Genomic DNA, 22,459 nt, shown 5'->3' with positions numbered 1-22,459 from the left:
TATGGAGAGCCACAGGTTGCAGACACCTGCAGTACGGAGTGGAACTAGGTATCTTTATGCCCTGCATGCAGGCAGACACAGACACACACAACTGAAAGGCAGGTAGACGCCAAAGGTAAGCCTGGGCACCTGTCTCAGAAACATAGTGGCTTCCTTCCCAGACTGAGCCAACGGTTCAGAGCAGATTCCAGTGTCCTAAGGCTAGGAGTCACCTCAGAGAAATAGGCTTCAGTATGTTTAGTATTAACTGCAGTGTGATTTCCAGGAAGGATAGAATGCTTGGGCGCCAGAGTTGTGCACACCGAAATAAGCTACAGGCGCCTCTCTTCAGTGCAACCTCTGACAAAGAACACACATTTGCTTTTCAAAAGCCAGGAGACTGTTTAGGGTCAAGAGAAGTTTCCCATTTGTCAAACCTGGAGAAGAAATATGTATACTGTAAACTTAATAGTGCTTGATCATCACCACACTTTGGAATATATGTAGTGACTGAAAAAACACAAGCCAGAGACAATACATTACTATAAAACCTTGGCAAAGAATCACAGAGGGCTATGTTGGAACAGAGAGACCAGTTTTCTGGCACTGCACACAGAATCTGTGCAGGACAGCGGAGAGATAAAATGCTGCCGCAATTGATGACACCTGTTACTGGGAGCTGTTTGAGGGAGCTTGGTGACCTTGGATCCCTGGCCTATAACGATAGGCACCCAAGTGAACAAAGCAAAACACGCCTGTCATCGAGCTGGGCGCTTGTCAGATTGTGCATGCACGTGGGCTTTAACTACAAAAATGTGTACGTTGGTCAAAATGTGCTGTAGTCCTCTGGGTATCACACTTCCCATTAGTATAGAAAAGTGGACAGGGCGTGCTTGGATTTAAATATGTCAGTACTGCAGATGTATGCCATCACTGTGAAAATCAGTGTGTGCTTACATTCAAATTTACTATGACACTTATTCAGCCGCAAAAACAGACCAGTTGAAGCAGAACAACTTTCTTTAAAGACGACATATTGGACAACATTTCGCGGCAATTAAATTAACATTAATACTTTGAGACAATGTCCTTCCAATACTTTGCTTACATTAACTAAAGTAATATGCTTAAGAAAACAACAAAACTGCTTGTACACAGACTTACCTTCGATTGTATGGTTCTTAAATTAAGCAAGTGCATATCACAAGGCATTGGTGAAGTAAGAGGTGAAAAATATTTTAATAATTCAGGGACACTTGAATCAGAAGTTGTAGCCATTGGGATGACTGGATAATGCAAGAAAGATGATGTCATGTGACTGAGGAGTGAGGGATAACTGACTGATTTCTTGTCTTCTTTCTGTATAAATAGAAATGTAAAACAGTTTTATATGACTGTAGCAACAAAGTCGAGACTGTTACCAACACTACAATAATAATGCTCCAGTCGCAGCAATAAGTAGCTTCAAATGTCTGTCTTGTAAAACATACTACCATGGATGCAAAGGATTAGCATTCTCTATGTAGCATCACCACACAAGGAATTGCAAAAAATAATGAAATTGTTCCCGTAATCTGATGTCATTAGGCAAATCATAAGTTGCTTGAACGTACATAAACAGTTCCCCAAAAAGGTCCTTTAACAACACTAGAAAGGACATCACAAAACACATCAAAGAATGGATTATTTTAATTGTTGTAAAAAGCGAAACATAACAGTAGTGTAAAAAATAAGAAAAAATGTGCCCACATTTGAAAACTTTTGCATATGTTGCATTTGATTTCATTGCACCACACAAACAAGTAGTTAATGGGTTACTTTCTACATCAAGTCAATTTTGACTGGTGGCCATGCCCCTTTGTGTATTTAGCCCTGCCCCCTTTTGATAGTGTGTTGATATAAACTTAATTGATATTTTATATTAAAAGGATATCAAAATGGTTGATAGTTGATATAAAATGTATAATTGATATAAAGTGGGTATGATTTTATATCAATTTGATATAAAGTTACCATACATTTTATATAAAAAAGAATATAAAAAACGTGATTTCTTTTTATATCAAATGTATAGAAACATGGGAGCAGCTGGCGACTGGGCTGCTTGGTCGACAATGGAGGGCGAAGTGAGCTCTGAAGACGGGGACTGTGAACTTTGGGTTTTGAGGCATGATGCAGAGATGATGTCGGAGTGTGTTTGCCCTTTAATGTGATAGGAAGCGGATATACATTTTATAGAGCGTATAGATGACATCATGGTGTTATAATTGTTTTTTTTAACTTAAGTTTTAAACAACATTTGGCCTTTTTATCGACTGCTCCAGGTAAGGTGCTTTTGACCTTGAACTTTCCGTTTGGATGCTTCCCTGCCCAACCCCCGAATCCTCACCCCTCTCCCCCCGGTTAAAGTATTGGTGATACCGGACCGATAACCTCTCCACTTCAGTGTACGTCCCATCCCCATTTTTGTTTTACACTATCTCAAGCAGATATGCAGGTATCCAAGTCATCATTTACCATTGCGGTCAGTTTGTCCATTAGGAACATATTTTTTGCAGCCATTCCTCCTTGTCCGGAGTCTTGCCATTTTTCCATTTCTGGGCGAGGGCCACCCTTCCCACCCTCAGCATGGTCTCCCACATCATGGGGTACTTATACACCTCTGACTCCTGGGGGGAATTCCCAGTCACATTTGCAGTGGGTCTAACGGGAGTGTTGCCCAGATGATTTCCGCCATCCACCCCCTTCAGTTTTCCCAGTAGATTTGTGTTTGCAGCCAGTGCCACCAAATATGTTCCCGTGACCCGATCCGGCCGCACCCTCTCAGGCACAATGGGGAGGCTCCTGTGTACATCTTAGATACCTTGAGGGGGTCTCTATGCCATCCCTGAAGAACCTTGAAGTTATGTTCCATATCTGCCGTGAAGCGATTCCCATGAAATGCATATTTGTATATTTTACCCCATGTCTCCTCTGGGAGTTTCTCACCAGCCAGGGCGTGCAAGACATTTTTGAACCCCTGTCTCTCCTTTAGCCCACTCGCATTCCTTACTGTGTACAGTTTGGAGGCCATCCCCTTCCGCATAGCTGCTAAGTCTATTATTTCCTCAAATGGAGTCAGTGGTCGCTTCAATTTCGGTCCCCATTTCTGATCTGTCTGAAGCCCTTTCAATCGCAAGTATTCAAATACAGTTATCTTCTCCGTGCCCAGGACTTCTGCCACAGCCTCATATGATGGGGGAATTCCCCCTATAGGAACAGTTGTCCCGCCTTTTCATCCCTCTATCCGACCAATCTTGAGAGTTCCGGAACCCCCTATCTCCCAATTTTATGATGGGGCCCCAGAGGGAGGACATGGGGAGGGACATGTTGAGAGGGTCTCCATGTATTTGTCTCCCTTCTAAACTGACCACAGCACACCCAATGTGGGATGGTCGAGTAACCGGGTCGGGATCTCTTTATGCGAGGCCCCATAACAGGTCCCTTACTTTGAGAGGGTGCGCAAGAGTTTGGATTTGGATTTATTGATTTTTAAACCAGAGAAAGCCCTGAAGGTGTTGATTAGGGAAAGCAAGGGTGGAAGCGACTTTGGGGTGTCCACCAGGTACCCCAGAATATCGTCAGCGAACAGGGATGACTTGAATTCAACCTGTCCCCTTAGGATACCCTGAATTCCCATGTGGGCCCTCACAGCTAGGGTTTCCATCGCTTAGGCATTTATTAGGGGGGATAGCAGGCATCCCTAACTCGTACCCCTGGTGAGGTTAAACTATGCCGACAGCTCTCCATTCACCTCTACTCTCGCCGTGGGAGCCCTGTACAGGGCCCCCACCCACTTTCTCATATGTTCCCTAAATCCCATTTTCTGGGGGGAGGACTGACATATCTCCATTCCACCCTGTCAAATGCTTTCTCAGAGTCTAGGGATAGCAAACTAGCATTCAGATTGGCTTCCCGTGCATGGTGCATCAGGTTAATCGTGTTCCGGATGTTGTCCGCTCCCTGGCATCCCTTTATGAAACCGACCTGGTCACAATGGACCAGGGACGGCATTATTGCCTCCATCCGTTTCCCTAGAACCTTCGCCAGGATCTTAACATCCGTGTTTAGTAGGGAGATCGGCCTAGAAGCTGAGCACTCCGTCGGTTCTTTGCCTTCCTTGGGAAGTACTATTATTATAGCCCCCATCATCGTCTCTGGTAGAATATCGCACTCGAGGACTGCATTCAAGACCCGAGCCGCGTGTGGGGCAAGGGTGGATCGGCACTTTTTATAGAATTATACGGAGAATCCGTCTTCCCCGGTGCAGTCCCGCCCTTTATACTCTTTATCGCTTCTATGACCTCTTCCTCCATCACTGGGACATCGAAGCTATCTGCTGTTCCTTGGTCTAGACCTGCAAAGGGTATTTTGGACAGGAAATCTTCAATAAGAGTCCTCCCCGTTAAACTCCAACTTGTACAGCCGTTCATAGTAGCGCTGAAACGTTTTCCCAATACTCGGGGCGTCATACTGTAGCGCCCCTTCCTCATTTTTCATGGCTTTGACCATCCTACTTTTTTGGACTTCTCTGAGTTTCCATGCCAAAATACTGTCTGCTTTGTCCCCCTTTTCATAGTACCTTTGTTTAAGGAACTGGAGGTTTTTTCAGTCTTGCCTACTAGTAGTTCCCCGAGTTGGGTCTTATACTGGTCTAGGGCAGCAGCCTTTTCCGGGGTGACAGACCCCTCCAATGTCCCTCCAGGTTGGATTCAAGCAATTTTTTCTCTTAGGGTCTTTTCCTGGTTGTCCCTCTCCTTTTTGTTCTGGGGTCCTATTTTTATGAGAACGCCTCATATGGTGGCTTTGAAAGAGTCCCACAGAATATGCGGGCTGATCTCACTGTTATTATTCAGGTTGAAGTATTCCACTATATTGTCCAGGACTGTTTGGGCTATTACCTTGACTTTTAGGAGAACATCGTTACATTTCCGCCTCCCCCTCCTTTGGCACCCCCAGCCCCTGCCAAAGTGACCCGCACCAAGTCATGGTCTGACCACAGGACTGGTTCTTCACGCAGGTGCCAAGTGTATGCCTGTAGGGTACCATCCACCAGGATGTAGTCGATCCTCAAGAATGTGTGGGTTTTCGAATAATATGTGAAGGGGGGTCCCCTGCCTGTGAGGCCGGTAATGGGTCAGCCAGCCCCAGTTTGCGATTGATTCTACAGAAGCTTCGGGATGTGGAGTCGTATGCTGGTGTGTATTTTTTCGCTGACATTTTTTTCTTATCTCTACCTGGGCCGAGCACCATGTTGAAGTCACCTGCAACTATGAGGGGGCCTTCCGTGAACATCCTCAATTTGTCCCTGACCTTTCCCCAGAAGAGTACTTGGCCTTTGTTGGGGCTGTAGATCCCCCACCAGTGTGAGGGGGGGTACCCTGTAGGTCCCCCTTGACGATCGTGTACCTGCCTTCAGAGTCCCTGAGCCTCCCCCTTCACCCCGAATCCCAGGTCGCTAGCCATAACAATCGCCACTCCCCTTTTTTTCGTCTTAAAAGAGGCATGGTATACCTCCCCGATCATTCTCCCCCGGATGACTGGTTCTTTCCCCCGCACCCAGTGAGTTTCCTGTACAAAGAGGAGATCTAATTGTGCCCGCTTGAATTCTCTACCCAACAGGGATCTTTTTGTGGGTGTGTTTATTCCCCTTGCATTAAGGGAGCCCACCTCCAGTGTAGGCAGGCTGTCAGCCATTTAGACGATTGACTAGCACCATAGCCTCCTTTCCCTTCCTGGTTTGCCTGTTCAATGCCTATATACAGTACACCCTGCCTATGGTCCTCAGCCATATTTATCTGATCAATTGCAACAATCACCACTGTCCCCTTTTCCCAACCACTCTACCCCCTCCGAAAGGGGTTATGCCCAACTGTCCCCCTCTTCTAACTGTAGGGTCTCGCCCCCCCCTTTTCCCTAGAACTGCAACCTTCCTGTCCCCCCTACTCCCTTCCCCCGGCGCCCAGCCAATATGTCCGTCCATTCCTGGTACTTGACTGGACCACCAGATTGGCCGCCGTCTCCGGCCCTTCCCCAGTAAACACCACTCAACTAGCGCCCCCCACAATGTTCCGTCCCACCCACCTCTTGCGTGAACCAGTCCCCCTGCAAGTTCCTTGCATACATTGTCAGACTACAACCCATACCTGCAGTTGGCATGGAGGATAACTCTGTTCCCGGTCTTTGCCCTGTCTTCCTGGCTGGACCCCGCAACACGTTACCTCAGGGGTCATCGTTGCGGGGTGGGGAGTTCAACTTTTTTAATGTTCTCGAGCCCGGGATTCACCACCTGCTGCTCTGGCCTACCCCTGCACGTTTCTCTCCCACGCCCACTCCCGTGGGCTGCTCTGGTCCTCTGTAGTCCCCACATATTCCCTGATCGCTCCTGTGATGTCTTCCTCAGTGACCAGCTTTGATCGCTGCCCATGTATTCAAAGGAGAGTGAGAAGGGGTAGCCCCACCGTTACCGGATACCCTTCTCTCTTAAGCATTGTGTAAGGGGGCCGCACATCTGTCGCCTGGCCAAGGTGAACACTGATAGGTCCTGGAAGATTGAAATTGTTGCGTTATTTTACGTGATCGTGGAAGCTCTCCTAGCCTCCTTCAAGATTTTTACTTTTTCCGAATAGAAGTGGAAGTGGACTAGGATCGAGCGTGGCCCCCCCCGCCCGTCCTCCAGCCCTGTATGCTCTGTCAATGGTGGGGTCCATTGTAACTTCATTACCAAACAGGAGACGAATAATGGCCTTAACAACTTGGCAAATGTCTCTCTCGGTTTCCCCTTCTGCCTCTGGTATACCAAAAAACCTCAAATTGTTCCTTGTTCTAGAAATCGTCCATTTGTAAGGCTCTCTCCTTGTCTTTTTTCTCCACGGCGGCGAGTCTGATGTCTATCTGAGCCTCCAGGATATCAACCGATGATTGATTGGCATCCAGCCCCTGTATCTGGTCCTCCTGTGTGCCCACTCTCCGATCCATCTTTTCGATCCTTTGGCCGATGTTTGCTCGCATGTATCTAATTTCTTGCAGTATGGCGGCAATATTCCTTTGCATGGACAGGGCTTCTTCTGTTTGTTCCACCATTTGTTCCCTCTCCTCGTTCGGAACCGGTGTACCTCTGCTTTCCGTGTGTTCCTGGTAGCAGAATTTGTTGAGCGTCTCCCTCCAGTTCATTTACGTCCACTCCACTGGGAGGTCGGATCTTCTCTCCGCTCGGGTATGTAGCAGGGGTGTCTTCGCCCCTGTGGGGGATGCAAGCTATTGGGGACCGCGCCCTTCCCCGGTACTATGCACTAGTTGCCGGTGTGTTGGAATCACCTTCCGAGTCGTGTGGTAGGGCTACACCTTAGGACGGGTTCACGGGAGCTCCCGGGGTCGCTGTTAGGCAGAATTCTCAGAAATGTGCTAATTTCCCTTAACTTTTGAAACCCCTAGCAACTTTGCTGGATTTCTAGGACTTTAATTTTCACCTGGAAAGAGTGTGAGCCCTTTTTCCCCCACTCATGTATTTAGATATGTGTTTTACTTTTGTGTTCTTTGGATATGGAGTTTTACACAACTCCATAGGCATCCTCTTTTTCTTGTGTGTCACACAGCACCCTCAGTGCAGTGGCACAGGGATGTCTTTCAGACTTCCCAAGGTTTAAATACCTTCTCTGGGACTGATTGCTGTCTCCCAGTGCATGTAGAATGGCTCATGGCAGTAGTATTATCATGCTTTTCCCGACCGCATCCCGTTTAAACGCTCCGGTAGCTAAAATCCACCAGAGCCATGTTTTTCAAGATGGCGTCTGAGCCCCCTCTGCAAAAACAGGTTCCAATCGACTTTTTTCACCATTTCTTTTTGGAAAGGTCCTTCTAGTGTTTGTCTCTGCATGCCAAACCAGGTTTAGTCCCTTTGTTCGATGGCCTTTGGCGGCCTTCAGTGCTGAAGCCCTACTCTGGCACCTGAGTGTCTGAGGTGGACAGGATGTGAGTGAGGTGCCCGAAACTCCCTGTGCTTAGTCTCCTAGGAGACCTGAATGCACTCTGGCGTGATTGGCTGGCTGACTGTCCGGCAATGACAGCCACCCTGCTGGGTGAGTGACAGCTAGGCTGGAATGAATGGGCTTAGAAGGCAGAGTCGACCACTGGAACAAATGAACTGAAGACGAGCTGAAGGAAGACTGTTGCAACTCCTGGACCATTGGTTTGCTCGCTGAAGCCCTCCTGCACGTCCGAATTGCCTGAAACTCCCTTGACAGAGAAGCGCTTCAAGGACGACTTCTTCCCTTGAGCTGGTGGGAACAACCAACTCGCAAACCACCAGGAAACCATCTCCATACTGGTCACATTTTCATCAGAGTGCTGTTGAAAACCAGATAGCCAGTGAGTAGGATACCAGATTGTGGGCTTTAAGGCACCCACACCTTAAACCGTCGTTTTCCAAGCTTGTGGCTTCTTCCCTGTGCAGGCCAGGAACCTCCCAACGTCCTCCATCTTGTCCCTATGACTGAGGCTCAGGAACAATGAGATATGCAGGAACTGCCAGGAACTACTGCCTCAGCTACAGCTTTTCTTTATCATAAGGTACTGTGCAAATGCGGTAGACAAATCGTCTTTGCCGCGGTGGAAGTTTGTGAAACTTTCCCAACTTTGGAGTCTTGTTTGCTCCTAATCCAGCATATCACTCTTCTTCTTGCAAACTACTTCCGCAAACATTGGCAAAGACTTAACCGTTTACTACCAGAACTGTGCTATCATATCCAAGACACAATCATTGACTTTGGCCCAGGCCTATTGAATTGAATTGCCTCTTGTAGTGAGCTGAAACTATTTGCCCTGCCTATGAAAGTAACTGTGTTTTGATCCTTACAACCTTTGTCTTTATACCCCTTTTGAAAGTTACTGAAGTGCCATTTTGCTCCCACATCAGGGGAGCCTAACTTGTTCAGAAACGTATTGGTTTAGTATTGTAGTGTGATATTGAGCTGCTTATTACTAGTGGAATGTTTTCTAACTAAATGTGTAAATAACTGTATATTCCTTTACCAAGAAACCTTGAGTAAGTGTTTTTTTGAACTACTGGGATTGCAAGTCCTTTGTGTAACATCTTGTACTGCTCACATTTTTCTTGAGAGAAGTCTGGCTGCTCAGCCACTGCTACTACATAACTGTGTAGTACAAGCTTGTACCAAAGGTGAGATTGTGCTTACACCTGTAGTCTTAATTGTGTGTAGTGTTCCCAAAGGGTACTGCACTTAATTCTGCCTAACAGGCCCTCCCACAGTTGGGACCGTCAGAGCCTCGCGGGGCCTCTGTTCCACCCCTTTGTGGGGTCTGCACGGTTGGGTCTTCTTCTCGGGGTTGGATTTGTTCCACTGGTGGTCTGCTGGTGGGCGGGCACACAGCACGGGCCGGGGGCCTCCACCCATGGTCGCCGATCTCCCTTTCCTTTGCCTCAGTTTATTCTTGTTTCCGTGTGCCTGGTGGGACCAGACTTCCGGGTCCCACCCTCTTCTGGTTGGCGTTGCTGTCAAACCCCTCCCCCCCAGGCCCTGGGTGGGTAAGGCTTTGTTTGTCTGCCCGCTCTCTCATCGGACTGGAGTACCTGTTCGTCTGACGCTATTCAAGGCGGGCACACGCCCCAAAGGCGACGTCTGGGGGCCTCTCACCTTGGTCAAATCTATGAATGTTCTGGTTTCCGTCCTTGTGTTCCCAAGTGGGTGGTCTTTTCGCCTTGTCGTCTATGGTAATGATTGGCTGGTTACACCCCCCACTTTGGGGCCACGCTCAGGCTTCACGTTCCCCTAGCTCAGGGCTGCCACCTCTCGCCCTCGGCTGGCAGCTGCGGGTCGCTCCCCTGCCAGGTCTGTCCCTCTGCCTTAGTTTGGGGTGCACCCCCCAGCCTTTGCGGCCTCCATGTTTCTCTGTGCGCTGCACTTGGCGAGGGGCCAACAGCGCCAGTTGGGGGAGTGGTAGGGGTGGATTATTTCAGCAAGGCTCCGGGAGCACTATTACCTTTGCGGCTGCGTTCGAAGTCCCCCCACCTCCCTTCTCTGGATTCTTTCTGTGCTCGAGGTGCAGGGCTGGTGCAGTGCCCCTTACACCCCATTAGTGTGGGGGAATATTTAACAGTGGTCCTCCCAGATGGTGAAAAGATGTCTCATAAGGAAAGGCCTTGGGGCCGGTGGGCCCCACACCTTTTCTTCTCTAGGGTTCTCCAGTGACTGGGGGCATGTGAGATCCGGTGGCCGCCCTCCCTGTGTCTCGACACTCTGCCTCTGGGGGTTCCTCCCCCTCTGCTGTGACCTCAGCTGGGTGCCTGCTTACAAGCAAACAGGAGGGGTCCCCCACCTGCAGCTCTGGGGGTTAGGGGTCTTCCCGTTGTACGGGCCTCCTCACCTTACTCCGCTGTGGCAGGGCACTGCAGGATCCTGCTAGCAGGCCGTATGGCTTTCTCTGTGTGGGTGCTCTCCAATGTTTGGCGGCTCCCTCTATGTTGCAGCCTCTCTCCTATTGTTAATGTGCACCCGCCGGTGCGAGATACTCTAAGCCTGATAGCCCGGTCTCCTCCTGGGCCCGCCCCAGCCTCCTTGTGTGGTTCACCTGGCTGACGTGCCCCAGAGAAGTGCTCCTCCAGCAGGTTCTCCCTGGGTCGTATTCAGTGGGGGGCCCCCAGGGTGGCAGCACACCTCAGAGCAACTCCGTCACTGCTGCGGGTGCTCTCCCGTTTGCTCCCCTCTCCGGGTCTCTCTCGCCTCCACTGTCACCGTCGGGAGAGGGTGGGGAAGGCCCCCAGGGAGGTGACGCACCACCGCCAAGCGCGGCCCCTGCAGTGTTGCCCGCCGGCTCCTATCCCGTGCCGCCCCAGGTGGGGATCCTGCAGAGTCCAGTGGCCAACCTCCGCCGGGACCTCGATTCTCCTCCGCCTTCCACTTGTGGTGTACGCCGGTTTCGGCGTAGCCGCGGGATGATGCTGCCTCTACGATCTGCCGGGCATGCAGCGTGTTCTGCAGGGGTGCCTGCGCTTCAAATTTTCGCCGGGGTGTTCCTTGGGTGGACACCAACCCACATCTTCACTTTTGGTGCATCGGGGGAGGGAGGGGGTGCTTGGGGTCAGTTAGGGGGGGGGCTCAGTCCCTTAGCGGCCCGTTGTGGTAGGAGCTGTGCACTCAGGCTTCCATCGCCTGTGTGCCCCCTGGTGGCCTCCGGTGTTATAATTTTAAGGACACGGACTAGAGAGTTAGTGAGTATAGATGGATATAGATGAGGTGGTAGCATTCCAGATGATGAAAAGGGCAACAAAGCACATGCATAGTTTAACAATATAAACCTCTTATCTTTTACTATCCTTAAAGTTGGTTGTTGACAACTGGGGTTGTCCTTCACAGCTAAAACTCTCAGATGCACTCTTCTGTCAAATTTTACTCTGAACACCGCATTCCACATGTGTCACAGACTGCTGTGTCTCCCTGGTCAAAAAAAGCCTTTTAAGGGATAACGATAAACCCCCTCACGACTCCCCCGGTCACCTCCAGCTGACCGAAGCACATGGTCTGTACAAATACCAATATTCACCAGATATGATGCATCAAAAATGCACAATATTGACAGTCCCGATATGCTACATCTGTTTTGATGTGCTTCATAGTACCCTCCATGCATCTAGATAAGCCCCTACATACATATCTTTCTGCGTCAGAGTTTACACGGCCAAGCACAAATACTGCTTATCCATATCACACGTCTTTTACTGAGGTCTGCAAAATGCAAAAATGTACGTATTTTGCAGATGCTCAGACAACAAAATTCAAACATTTCTTATCCCTAGCCATACATGTCTTTTTTGTGAGGTCTGCAAAATGGCACAATTCATGAGTGTTTAATAGCAAACACATTTTCTGTAACAAGAGCCAGTTCTGTCATTAATATTTTTAAGTGGCAGCGACTGGACTGCATTGTCCAACCCAATGTATTTTGTATTGGTACTGTACATGCATTGTGTTTTATTTAACTCTGCTATAGACACTTTGCGCTCAGTCATTTATATTTTGCCATAGCAATATTCTGGACTTTTGTATAGGCTCTGTGAAACACACTTTGCTTATAAAACAAATTCACATAGGGTTATTTTGGGCTTCCAGCCTCTATTTAGAGTCTATATAAAAACTACATCCAAGTTTAATGTTACTAGGCGATGAAGCAAACAACGGAAGGGTTATTTTTAGACCCTGTCGATCGTCTGGGATGCTACAACCTCATCTATACTATATATAGACTATGTGCAGTTCATACAACATTGATATACACTTTATATTATCATATCAATAGATTACATTTTTTGGCCCAACTTATATTTGTATATTCATTGTATACAAAAATACATTTTTATATAAATGTTTATATTAAAGATGTTAATTTTTATATTATATTTTTAAATGTTATATTTATATATATTTTATGTACATTTTTTATATAGAATCTAAATTAACTGTATATCAAATCTATATCCATCTATACTTACTATCTCTCTAGCCTGTGTCCTTAAAATTAGAACATCATGACATCATCTATACTCTATAACATTTATATCAGCTTCCTAACAAATTAAAGCCCAAACCCACTCCGTCATCGCAGCTTCACACTGCAAAACCCTAAGTTCACAGTCCCAGTCTTCAGAGCTCACTTTGCCCACCATAGTCGACCAAGCAACACCATCGTCGGCTGCCTCCATGTTTCTATGTATTTGATATAAAAAAAGATATTAAACTTTGATATCTTTTTATATCAAATGTATACTCACTTTATATCAAATTGATATAACATACCTGCTTTATATCAAATATACATTTGACATCAAAACACTATCAAAAGGGGGTGGAGCTAAATATACTAAGGGGGCATGGCCACCTGTCAAAATGTACTTGATGCAGGAAGGTGGCCCCGTTAACTACTCGCAGACTAAAACCTGAAGCCAAAAGATGGAGGCGGTTGAGGCACTAGAGCTATCAATTGCTGCTCTGGCGGAGACCTCAGTGGTTGAACCTGAGGTACGACTTCCCCAATTACATTTTTCAAAATGCCAGTAATTTGCTGTGCTCGCATAAGCAGGATAAAACAGTAAAAAACTTTATTTAAATGCTGCTTGAGGTGACGATTGTGTAATGGGTCTTTGGGAGGCAGCAGCCGCCGCAGATTGTGGTGTATAATTGTCCAAAGGCCTTTTTGAGGCGTTTCTGGTATGGTAGCCACTAGGCTCAGTCACATTTCCAGAGGATAAATGATACAAAGTGTGCCACGGCGATTGAACTTGATGCCGTTCACCTCTTGCTCTGGTATCTCCATAGCCTGACTGTGCCATCTGCCATGAGCGTCTGCCTGGCTGGGAGGCCCACTCTGAGGCAGAAGAATCCACTGAATATGGTGATTTGTCCTCTGGCATACGCCCTAGTGTGTCAACTTGTTTGGCCGTCATTTCCGGGCATGGTCTAATTGGGATAATCTGAGGCAGTTTGATAGGTGCAGAGCCCAGACATACAGGATCTTTGGTGGCCTCTGGACTTTTCCCAGTACTATGAACTACCTTGGAAGAGGCAGAACATTATTCCATGCATTGATCTTGGGCATAGATCTACTGTGTGAATCCATGAGTGGTTATGGAGCGTTTGCATTTACAAAAAATGTAACAGCAATGTTAGTTTATGATCAGGAGCCCAGGCTTTTATATTTCAGTGTTTTGGTTAGAGTTACTGTTAGGGGATTTTCCAAATTCCTGTCTGTGACAAGGGTTTAGCAAGCCCACCCCCCCACCTTGGATGAATAGGGGGACACCCCTTAGGTTTAGCCTGAACTACCAAAATGTTTGGTAGCAATGGCTGAGCAGCCAGGCTTAATCTAGGAGGGATGAGGTCTGTAATGAGGCACACAGTACTCAGAGCATATACTTAGTTCAAGGAAACACTTTAAAACACTAGAAGTTATATAAAAATAAGCATTTCTTTTATATACACAAAGGCTTATAAGATTTAAATAAGGTAAGTACTATCGCACAGTATTATTAAACGGAGAATACCTGCAATATCCAAAGGATTTAAAATACTTTAGAACAATGGTAAGGTGACACAAAAGTAGCAGAAAGCTCTCAAACAAGTATGTAAACATCAAACCAACCTGTATAACTTTAGTTAACCTCTGTTTAACCAATCTTAAGAAGTACAGCCCTATTCCAGGTAACTTTACATAGTCAAGGGGGTTGTGGGGGCACTGGGATCCAGTGACCAAGGGCAAGGGAAGGAAAAGTAGGTAAGTAGCAAATAAGGCAGTGTATATTAAGAGTGCTTCAAATTTACAGGCAAGAAAAGCGAGTGTGGAAAAAGGTGCCCACACACTATGGAAAATTGGTCCATAAATCCAAAAGTCCAGCAAAAAAAGCTGGGGGAGACTCAAAGTGGGGAGAATTTCCCCCAAAAAAGGAAAATCTACTAACAGTTACTTGCCTAATTTTTGAAGGGATACAACTATACACAAGTAGCTAAAGGAAAAATATCTTCAATTTTTGTATGCCTAACGTGTGTCAAGATCTCCTACTCAAATTTAAGTGCAAGCCCATCCACCCACTGGGGTCCCACTTGACCTTGCAGTCACTGTGCTACCAACTATAGCGATACAGTTTTTTAAACTCCTAGATTTAATCAGAAGCATGCCACGGTTGTTGCTAGGGTGTAGAGGTCCTGTCATACGTGTTACAGAGTAGTAGAACCCTATATCAGGCATTTCAAAGTCCCAGTTATTATACAACATGATAATTGTGTCCAATTTTACTATAGGTGTGTGCCTCAAAACCCTATCTAGAGAATGTCACAAAACCTTATTAGTGGTATCAGTGGGAGCACCATCATGATAAGTCCTATCCAGCAGGCCATGGATATCGGTAGCTTTACCCAATTGTCAATCACATGGATCAATGCATTTAAACCCCAAGTAAAGTTACGTATAATCTCTCTTTATCCCACACACACACTTGGAATCCAGGATATCTACAACCAATCCTGGGCACCACTCAAAGCCCAGCTCCCTACCAGATGCAAGGTTATTATCTATTAGTGGGACCTGTTCTTATTTGTTCCAGTTAATGCAGAATCCCGAGTAGGCTCTGCAATCATCGACTTCCTCAAATGGGTGCAATTAGTTATTCCCAGTTTGCCTACTAAAGAGTATACGATCTGCATATGATCTAAATACACAATCTCCATCCATATCCAGGCCCTTATGTCCAGGTTTGGTACATACAAGGACCACAAAAGTTTCAATGCAAAGGGAAATAAGGATTGCTGAAAAGGGACACCCAGTGTCATCCGTACAAGTCAGTGAACTGCATATGGACCAAAGAACATGGTATGATTAGTGTTAGCTAAAGCCAGAGGGGTTGTTGTATGTGATTATCCTTTTTGAGATCTTATGGGCACCCATCAATGCATTTATATTTTCACTCTGAAGTGAAGAACATAATTAAACATTTACAACTCAATTTGAATAATAAAGCCAGGAATCAAGCAGGAGTATCACGGCCCACTGACATCCGAGAGCTCTAAAACACTCAATTTGTCCATGATATATATTTATAGATATTCCTAGGCTCCTACTTAATCTGTCATGGCGAGAACCCATCCTGCGGATTATCTGGTGCGATATCACTAAACTGAGTGTCAATAGGGTGTCATATTATTGACTTTTTCCCATCGGTTCAGCACGATAGTCCATTTACAAATGCGCTTTACCTTGTGCTATACACAAATCCATCTAAAATATGTGCTCCTTCAACCTATAGATCATTGCTGTGGAAGCTGCAAGCATTCAACAAAAGCATTCCTTCACAACTTGTTCCAGAGTGACTAGTCTAAATTGGGATTAAACCTGTATTACAACCTGAAACAAGAAAAAACATTGTTTTTGGACATCATAAGGACAGTGTATTTGATGAAAGGAGAGACGTATTTCGGCTTGACATGTGTGGTTTAATTTCATTTGTTGGGAATTGTACAGGTATCAACAGCCCTACAGATAAGGGATCTACCAGCCAGTTTTACTCCCTAAAAATAGGTTAATACTCCCAAAAAGTTTTTAATAGGGAGTAAAAATACTCCCAACAAAAAACAGGAAACAGATACGTAGGCCCTTGGGCTCTTACTTTCACCCACATAGTCCTTGGTTATGTTTGGACCAGCAGTGCACATACTATTACTATTATTACTGCCTGATTGGAAGAAGTAAACATGTATCTTTTAATGTGTATGAATAACTAGGTGCAAAGACATAATTACAAAAACATTTCTGTTTTCCAGTTAAACATTTTTTACTCACTTTGGGAATTGGACTTACATTTTTACTCACTAAAAAAATCATTTTACTCCCATCGTTTAAAAAAACGAGTAAAATACTCTCACTTCCAAACCTTAACTGGAGCACTGGGTATCAATGAATAAATTACTTATCTTCTTTTATTGTTCTTTCTGATGGCGGTTCCTCCCACAGATTCCTCATCTATGATCATTGTGACGCATCCCATGATGTCATCGGTGATTCCAAATGGGGAGCCCCTTCCCATGAAGCCAGGATGGTGAGGCCGCTATCCGATAGTCCCAGCAGTACTCAGTGGGTAGATCTCATGGGAGGGGAAACTCCCTTTAGGACCAGAGACTACCATGTCAGGAGAATGCTGTATTCCCACAAATCACCTGATCCTAGACCCACAGTACTTGATGAGAAGAAACCAGATCTGCACAACAGGGTCAGGGACAAGACTACAGCTTGGATAGTGCATCCAAGCTATTCTTTGGCACAGTAACTGGTGAGAGGGAATCAGGTCTGCACAGCAGGGTTAGGGACCAACTACAGCTTCATAAGTGTGTCCAGGCTATTTGTCTGTGGGTCAGGGACCCACAACAGCTATGTGTATCCAGGCTATTCTTCTTTGTCATAGTACCTGGGGAGAGGGAACCAAGTCTGCACATCAGGGTCAAGGACACCACTACAGCTTGGAGAGTGCATCCAGGCTCTTCTTTTTTGGCGCGGTGTCTGGCGAGAGGCAGCCAAAGCGGCACACCAGGGTCTGGGACCCCAAAGAAATAAGTTGTAAGCCTGCAGAAGGCTGGGGAAAGCGAGAGATTTCCCCCACAGCCAACAACTGGCTCAAGCCACATTGAGAAGCCTTACCAAGACAAGAACAGCCTTTTTGACCAGGGGAAATGAGTCACTCCTCTACCCCAAGAAAACATCTCCTTTTATGTAGTTAGTTTAGTGAGCAAGGTACAGAAATAGGATTTTGACACTGGCCATTGGTACTTTTACTTTAGGCATTCTGACCCTAGTTATTTTGCTGGAAGCACAGAAACCCCTCTTCGAGTTAGGCAAGTTAGGGTTTTCTTTTCCTTTTCACTTTTGAATAAATGTTTATAGCAAACACAATGACCCCTCCATATCAGTCTTCCTGCTGCTACCTTATATATAACGTCAGGTGTGGGATGCTGATTTGGCTGATATAAAAATTGAGGGACCCTAGGCGATGAACCTCTCTCATATCGGAACAGCAAAGACCTGTGCTACTTTGCCCTCTGACGCTACTGCAGGGTAATCTCCTTTTATCGGTGCTCCAAAATAATTCGGAAAGTGACGAAGAGATCAAGGATGATCCAGAGGTTATATCCTTTGAGGATATTTTGTTAGGGTCCAACACCCCCGACTATCCCAAAGCAAGAGTTTTCAGCCCTAAACGAGATGGCCCTTCCTCAGTAAACGACTTGAGGGAAATTGTAGAGCTTTTCATCCCAGATCATTACTGCAGCCTGTACAAGAGCACCCCTTCCAAAACTTCTAGCCACTGTGACTCAGAGCGAAGAGGAGACCACAGAGGTAACGGATACATTAGCTACCAAAATGAATGTGAATCTCTTTGAAATCCTAATTGAACACCTGGTACATCATCAGATTCAGGCAGATAGGTGACATCAGGAGGAATAGGAGGCACTAGCTCTGCAACAACAAAGGCCAATCCTCCCACATGGTATATTATGATCTTACCGGGCGAAGACGACAGAGGACGTTTCTTCCTTAACTTTGAAAGGTAAGCACATCAGTTCCAATGGGATGACGATTTTAAAATATGTTAACTAGCACCCCTATTAAAGGGGGAACTACAGGTATCTTTAAAAACCCTGAATCTTCTAGGAACCACGTCTTATGAAGACATCAAGAAGGTGGGTTGTTACATCGGTTTGGACAGACAGAACATTTGTATTGTCAAAAACATAGGGATATAAAACTAAACCCAAGAGAGTCTCCACTAGAGCAGGGAACTTGAATCAAAAATACCCTTGCACTTTGGTTAGGGAAGAAAACTCTTCCTGAAGCACACTCTAGAACAGAGAACAGGACTACACCCTCCTTACTGAGGGCTGTTTTTTTTTTCTCCAAACTTCTGTTTATTGATTTTATACAAGCAATCAGGCATTGTGGCATTATGTTACATGCACCGAAAACAGCGCTCTGTTGCTTGTTATTACAGAAGACAATAAACATGAACAAAAACAACAAGTCTATAAGGTCTCAGTGGGGATGACGGGGAGGAGGGAGGGGAGAAGATAGGAGTAAGAACCAAAGGACGCTTTCTGCACTTCGGGATTACATTGGGAGGGGACTGGACCTGCATGGTACTGAGCCTTCATTAGTTTGTATGTGCCCTTGCAAGCGCAAGAGTAGGAGCAGGGGTAAGGCAGAAGTAGTCCCAGGCCCTTGTGTCTTTTCCGTTGGCTTCCCCTGTCTGTGACTTGTGTCCTGCTCTTCCAACCTCCTCTTTAATCATGCTTGTCCATCCATCGGAGAGAGGGAGGCTGTCGGGTCAGGCCTGGGAGGGAGGCTGTCGGGTCAGGCCTGGGTATTATGTGTGTAGTCCAGGAATGGGGCCCAGGTTTGGTAAAATGGGTCTGTTTCCAAACCGGAGGGTTGTTATTTTCTCAGCTGCTATTATGTCCCAACACTTTGTCCACCACATCTGGACTGCCGGTCCCTCTGGGTTCTTTCAGAGCCTGGCTACTGAAATTTTAGCTGCCGTCAGCAGGTGGGCGCAGAATTCTGCTATGTGGCCCGACAGAGGGAATTGGCCCTCGCCGCTTGCTCCCAGTAGGACAATACCAGGTTCCCATGGGATTGTGAGACCCGTGATCGTGTTGACTTGGTCTAGCACGGCTTTCCAGAATTGGGTGGCCTTGGGGCGTGTCCATAGTAGGTGGTACAGTGTACCTTTGTCCGGGCATCCTCTCCAACACAGCGGGTGAATCGTGGGGTTACATTTATTGAGCGTCTTTGGAGTTCGATACCACCTATAGCATACTTTGAATGCCCCCTCCTTGTTAGTAACGCATTTGGAACATCTGTGCGCTCTGGTCCAGATGTGGTCCCATTCCTCCAGTTCAATGGGCCGCCCTATGTCTTCCTCCCATTTTAGCATGTATGGTTCTTTGCAGGTTGGGTCAGTTCTGTCGAGGATCTTGTAGAGGGTTGATATTCTTCCCTTGGGGGGTGTCGCTGTGAGGGTTCGCTCCACGGCTGTCAGGTCTCTGCCTCTGAGGTTTTTCATGATACTGCTTGAAAGCCAGTGTCTAAGCTGTGAATATCTGAACCTCTGTGTTTCCGGACCATTGAATTTCGCCTTGTAGGCTTCGAAGTCCAGGGGATTTCCATCTTCGAAAAAGTCTTGCACCTTCTCTAGTCCCCCTTACAGAGGGCTGTTTTACAGATAAACAAACCTTCCTTTTTCTATGGCTCTGGATGCCGCTCAAGTTCATGCAGAGGCAGCTAGACACTTTTGAAACCTCCAACGAGGAGAGGAAGGAAAAGACAGTAGGAACTACTCCACCCACTAAAGATCCCTGGGTAGTGGGTAAAGAAACCCTTGGAGGTAGATGACATACATTACTTACCACACTCTTATTTCTGGTGCTTGTATCTGCTTAGATTCACATGCTGTGCATGTAGTAGAACACCTAGCGGTAATCGCTGAGTATTGCATCTTTTTTTCAAAGATTGAAAAGGGACATCGACATGGGTGTGTCTATAACACGATCCCTACTGTGAAGTGTAGTGTACCCATGATCCCACATGCGTTGAGGTCCCCCCGGTTGTTTTTGGACTGCCATGAGGGAGCCTGAAGAGAATGCATGAGCGAGTACAGAGGAAAAGAAGGTGAAAGATGTCCATGTTCCTTCAACTCCAAGAGGGGAGGACGGGTGGGCGCATGTGAATATAAGCAGATACAAGCACCATAAATACAATTAAGATAAGTAATGTATGTCTCATGATGCTTGTGAATTTGCTTGGAATCACATGCTATGCACATAAATCAGTGCACTGGGAGGAGGTGGGATGTTTGAATGACACAGCGGCAAAGAGCTGCCTTAACACCCGCCTGATCCACCTGCGAATCAGTCTTAGAATGTGTATCTAAGCAATAATGGTGTGTAAAGGTGTGAACAGAACTTCAAGTAGCCCCTGTGCCTCGAGTGGAATGTTGTTGAGAGGCAGATAAATCATCCATTGCTTCTGCCCCTCCCCAATAGCACACTGGTTACAAACTCTACTCACAGGCCCTATCCCAGGCAGGTACAGCAGGAAATTGACCTACTGTAACTAAAGATGGTGAGAATAAGCAAACTCACAGCGAAATGACATACGTGCGTGCATTAGACATGAAACAAATGTGCACTTACCATGAAGAAACACAAACGCTAGGTCAAATATGCACTTATACACAAAGAGTATTAACTGCATCCATTTATACATGAACATAACATAAGCACTATATATACACTGAATGCAACACTAATGGCACGCAAGTATAGCTCACTAACATAGAAATGTGATAGCAATGGGCAGCCTTTTTTTCCAAAATGGAAGCTACAGTAAGCCTTTTAAATACATAAAAGCTTCAAGACTTTTAGAGAAGCATAGCATGCTAAAATTACAGAAATAATAGAGCTCAGACGGTAACTCTAAGCCTAAGGCAAAGTTACTAAGAAATTGAGTGGTGTTCTCCCTGAAAGCCACGTGCACAGACTCTGGCATTAAAATCTAAGGGCACAATAGGAATTAAATAGCAGAAAATACTATCTCAGTAGTGCCTCACAGAGATTTTTAATAACTAGATCTGGCACAAAGGGCAGAGATAGGAAAGGACATAGAACTAATAAGAGTGCTGTGAGACAATGGTCTAGAAGTGTACACGACTTGGAATGCCGGGCCGTGCCTTGTATTATTTTCAAGCAAAACAAAATCCAGTTAAAACTGTATTTTGCAGCTATTCTGCTGGCCAGCACATGGTGAGATCGCTAAGGGAAGGGAGATTTTCAGGGTGTGATGTCAGAAATAGGTGGTGTGGGTTTTGATTTCAGGAAATGTTTTTACCCGGTAAGAGGAGGGCAATGTATTTTATACACAAGGACCTGCTGAAGCCTCACCAATCAGCTTGTGTGACCTTCCCCCAAATGTAACTAATGCATTTTATTTAAATTCTGTGGTTTATGGGTATAAAAGTTGATCCAATTGGAGGCAGGGTTGAGAACCTTTTCAGTCAGTCCAGCTTGCAGGGCTGTTTTTGAATTACTCCTCCCAGCTGTGTGTGTGGGGGGGGGGCTGGAGGGGGAGTGGTTGGGGATTAGTGGGGGAGACAATAAAACGGTTTTTGCTGCACAATGGCAATTTGTGTGTGGAACTATTTTTTTTTTATCTATTTGTGGCGTATTCATGTAAAACAGACCTCCTTTACAAGGTGCTCTAGGCGTAGAAGGTAAGGCTCTCTCTTTAACAGAGTGTAACATATGTGGGTACATTTAAAGATCCATTTAGAGATTGCTGATTTAGAGCCAGGATTCCCTTCTTTACCAGTGGCAATGGAGACAAAAGACTTGATCTGTCTTTCGAGGTGATTTTGTCTTACTGAGGTAATACAATCATTGCTCTCCTTACATCTAGTGTATGGAGGCTTCTTTCAGCTGAATTAGTATGATTTTGAAAGAAAGATGGAAATTCAATGGACTGTTTTACATGGAACTTGGAGATGAATTTAGGTGCAAAGCATGGATGTGTGCGCAAAACCGCTTTGTTCTTATGAATAGTAACATATGGGTCTTGAACTGAGAGCGCCTGTAGTTCACTTACCCTCCTAATGGAAGTAATAGCCACCAGAAAAGAAGTCTTATAGGTGAGAGCCTTAAGACTAGCTTTGTGCATCGGTACAAAAGAAAGGTCCATAAGATTAGTAAAGACATTTAAGTCCCATCCGTGAGTTGGATTAGAAATAGGTGGGTGAAGTCTTTGCACCCCTTCCATGAAAGCCTTGATTACAGGGACTTTCCACCAGGAAACCTTTCTTTGAAAGGTAGTGTAAGCAGAGAGGGCAGCAAGGTGGACC

At 46.0% G+C, this 22,459-nt stretch overlaps 1 protein-coding gene across 1 annotated transcript in view; it reads right to left on the bottom strand.

Moving 5' to 3' along the window:
* Nucleotides 1-22,459, bottom strand: part of MAN2A1 (mannosidase alpha class 2A member 1) — a 1,346,034-nt gene that overhangs the window by 94,339 nt on the left and 1,229,236 nt on the right. Inside the window, exon 20 of the mRNA XM_069625484.1 lies at nt 1,144-1,338. Within this exon, the coding sequence (XP_069481585.1) occupies nt 1,144-1,338 (195 nt within the window). The remainder of the gene's footprint in view (nt 1-1,143; nt 1,339-22,459) is intronic.

Source organism: Ambystoma mexicanum, chromosome 6p (assembly GCF_040938575.1).
Source record: "Ambystoma mexicanum isolate Mex_15411 chromosome 6p, UKY_AmexF1_1, whole genome shotgun sequence".
Taxonomy (NCBI): domain Eukaryota; kingdom Metazoa; phylum Chordata; class Amphibia; order Caudata; family Ambystomatidae; genus Ambystoma; species Ambystoma mexicanum.
Note: the sequence above shows the minus strand (reverse complement) of the source record. Positions and strands in the feature narration are given on the sequence as shown.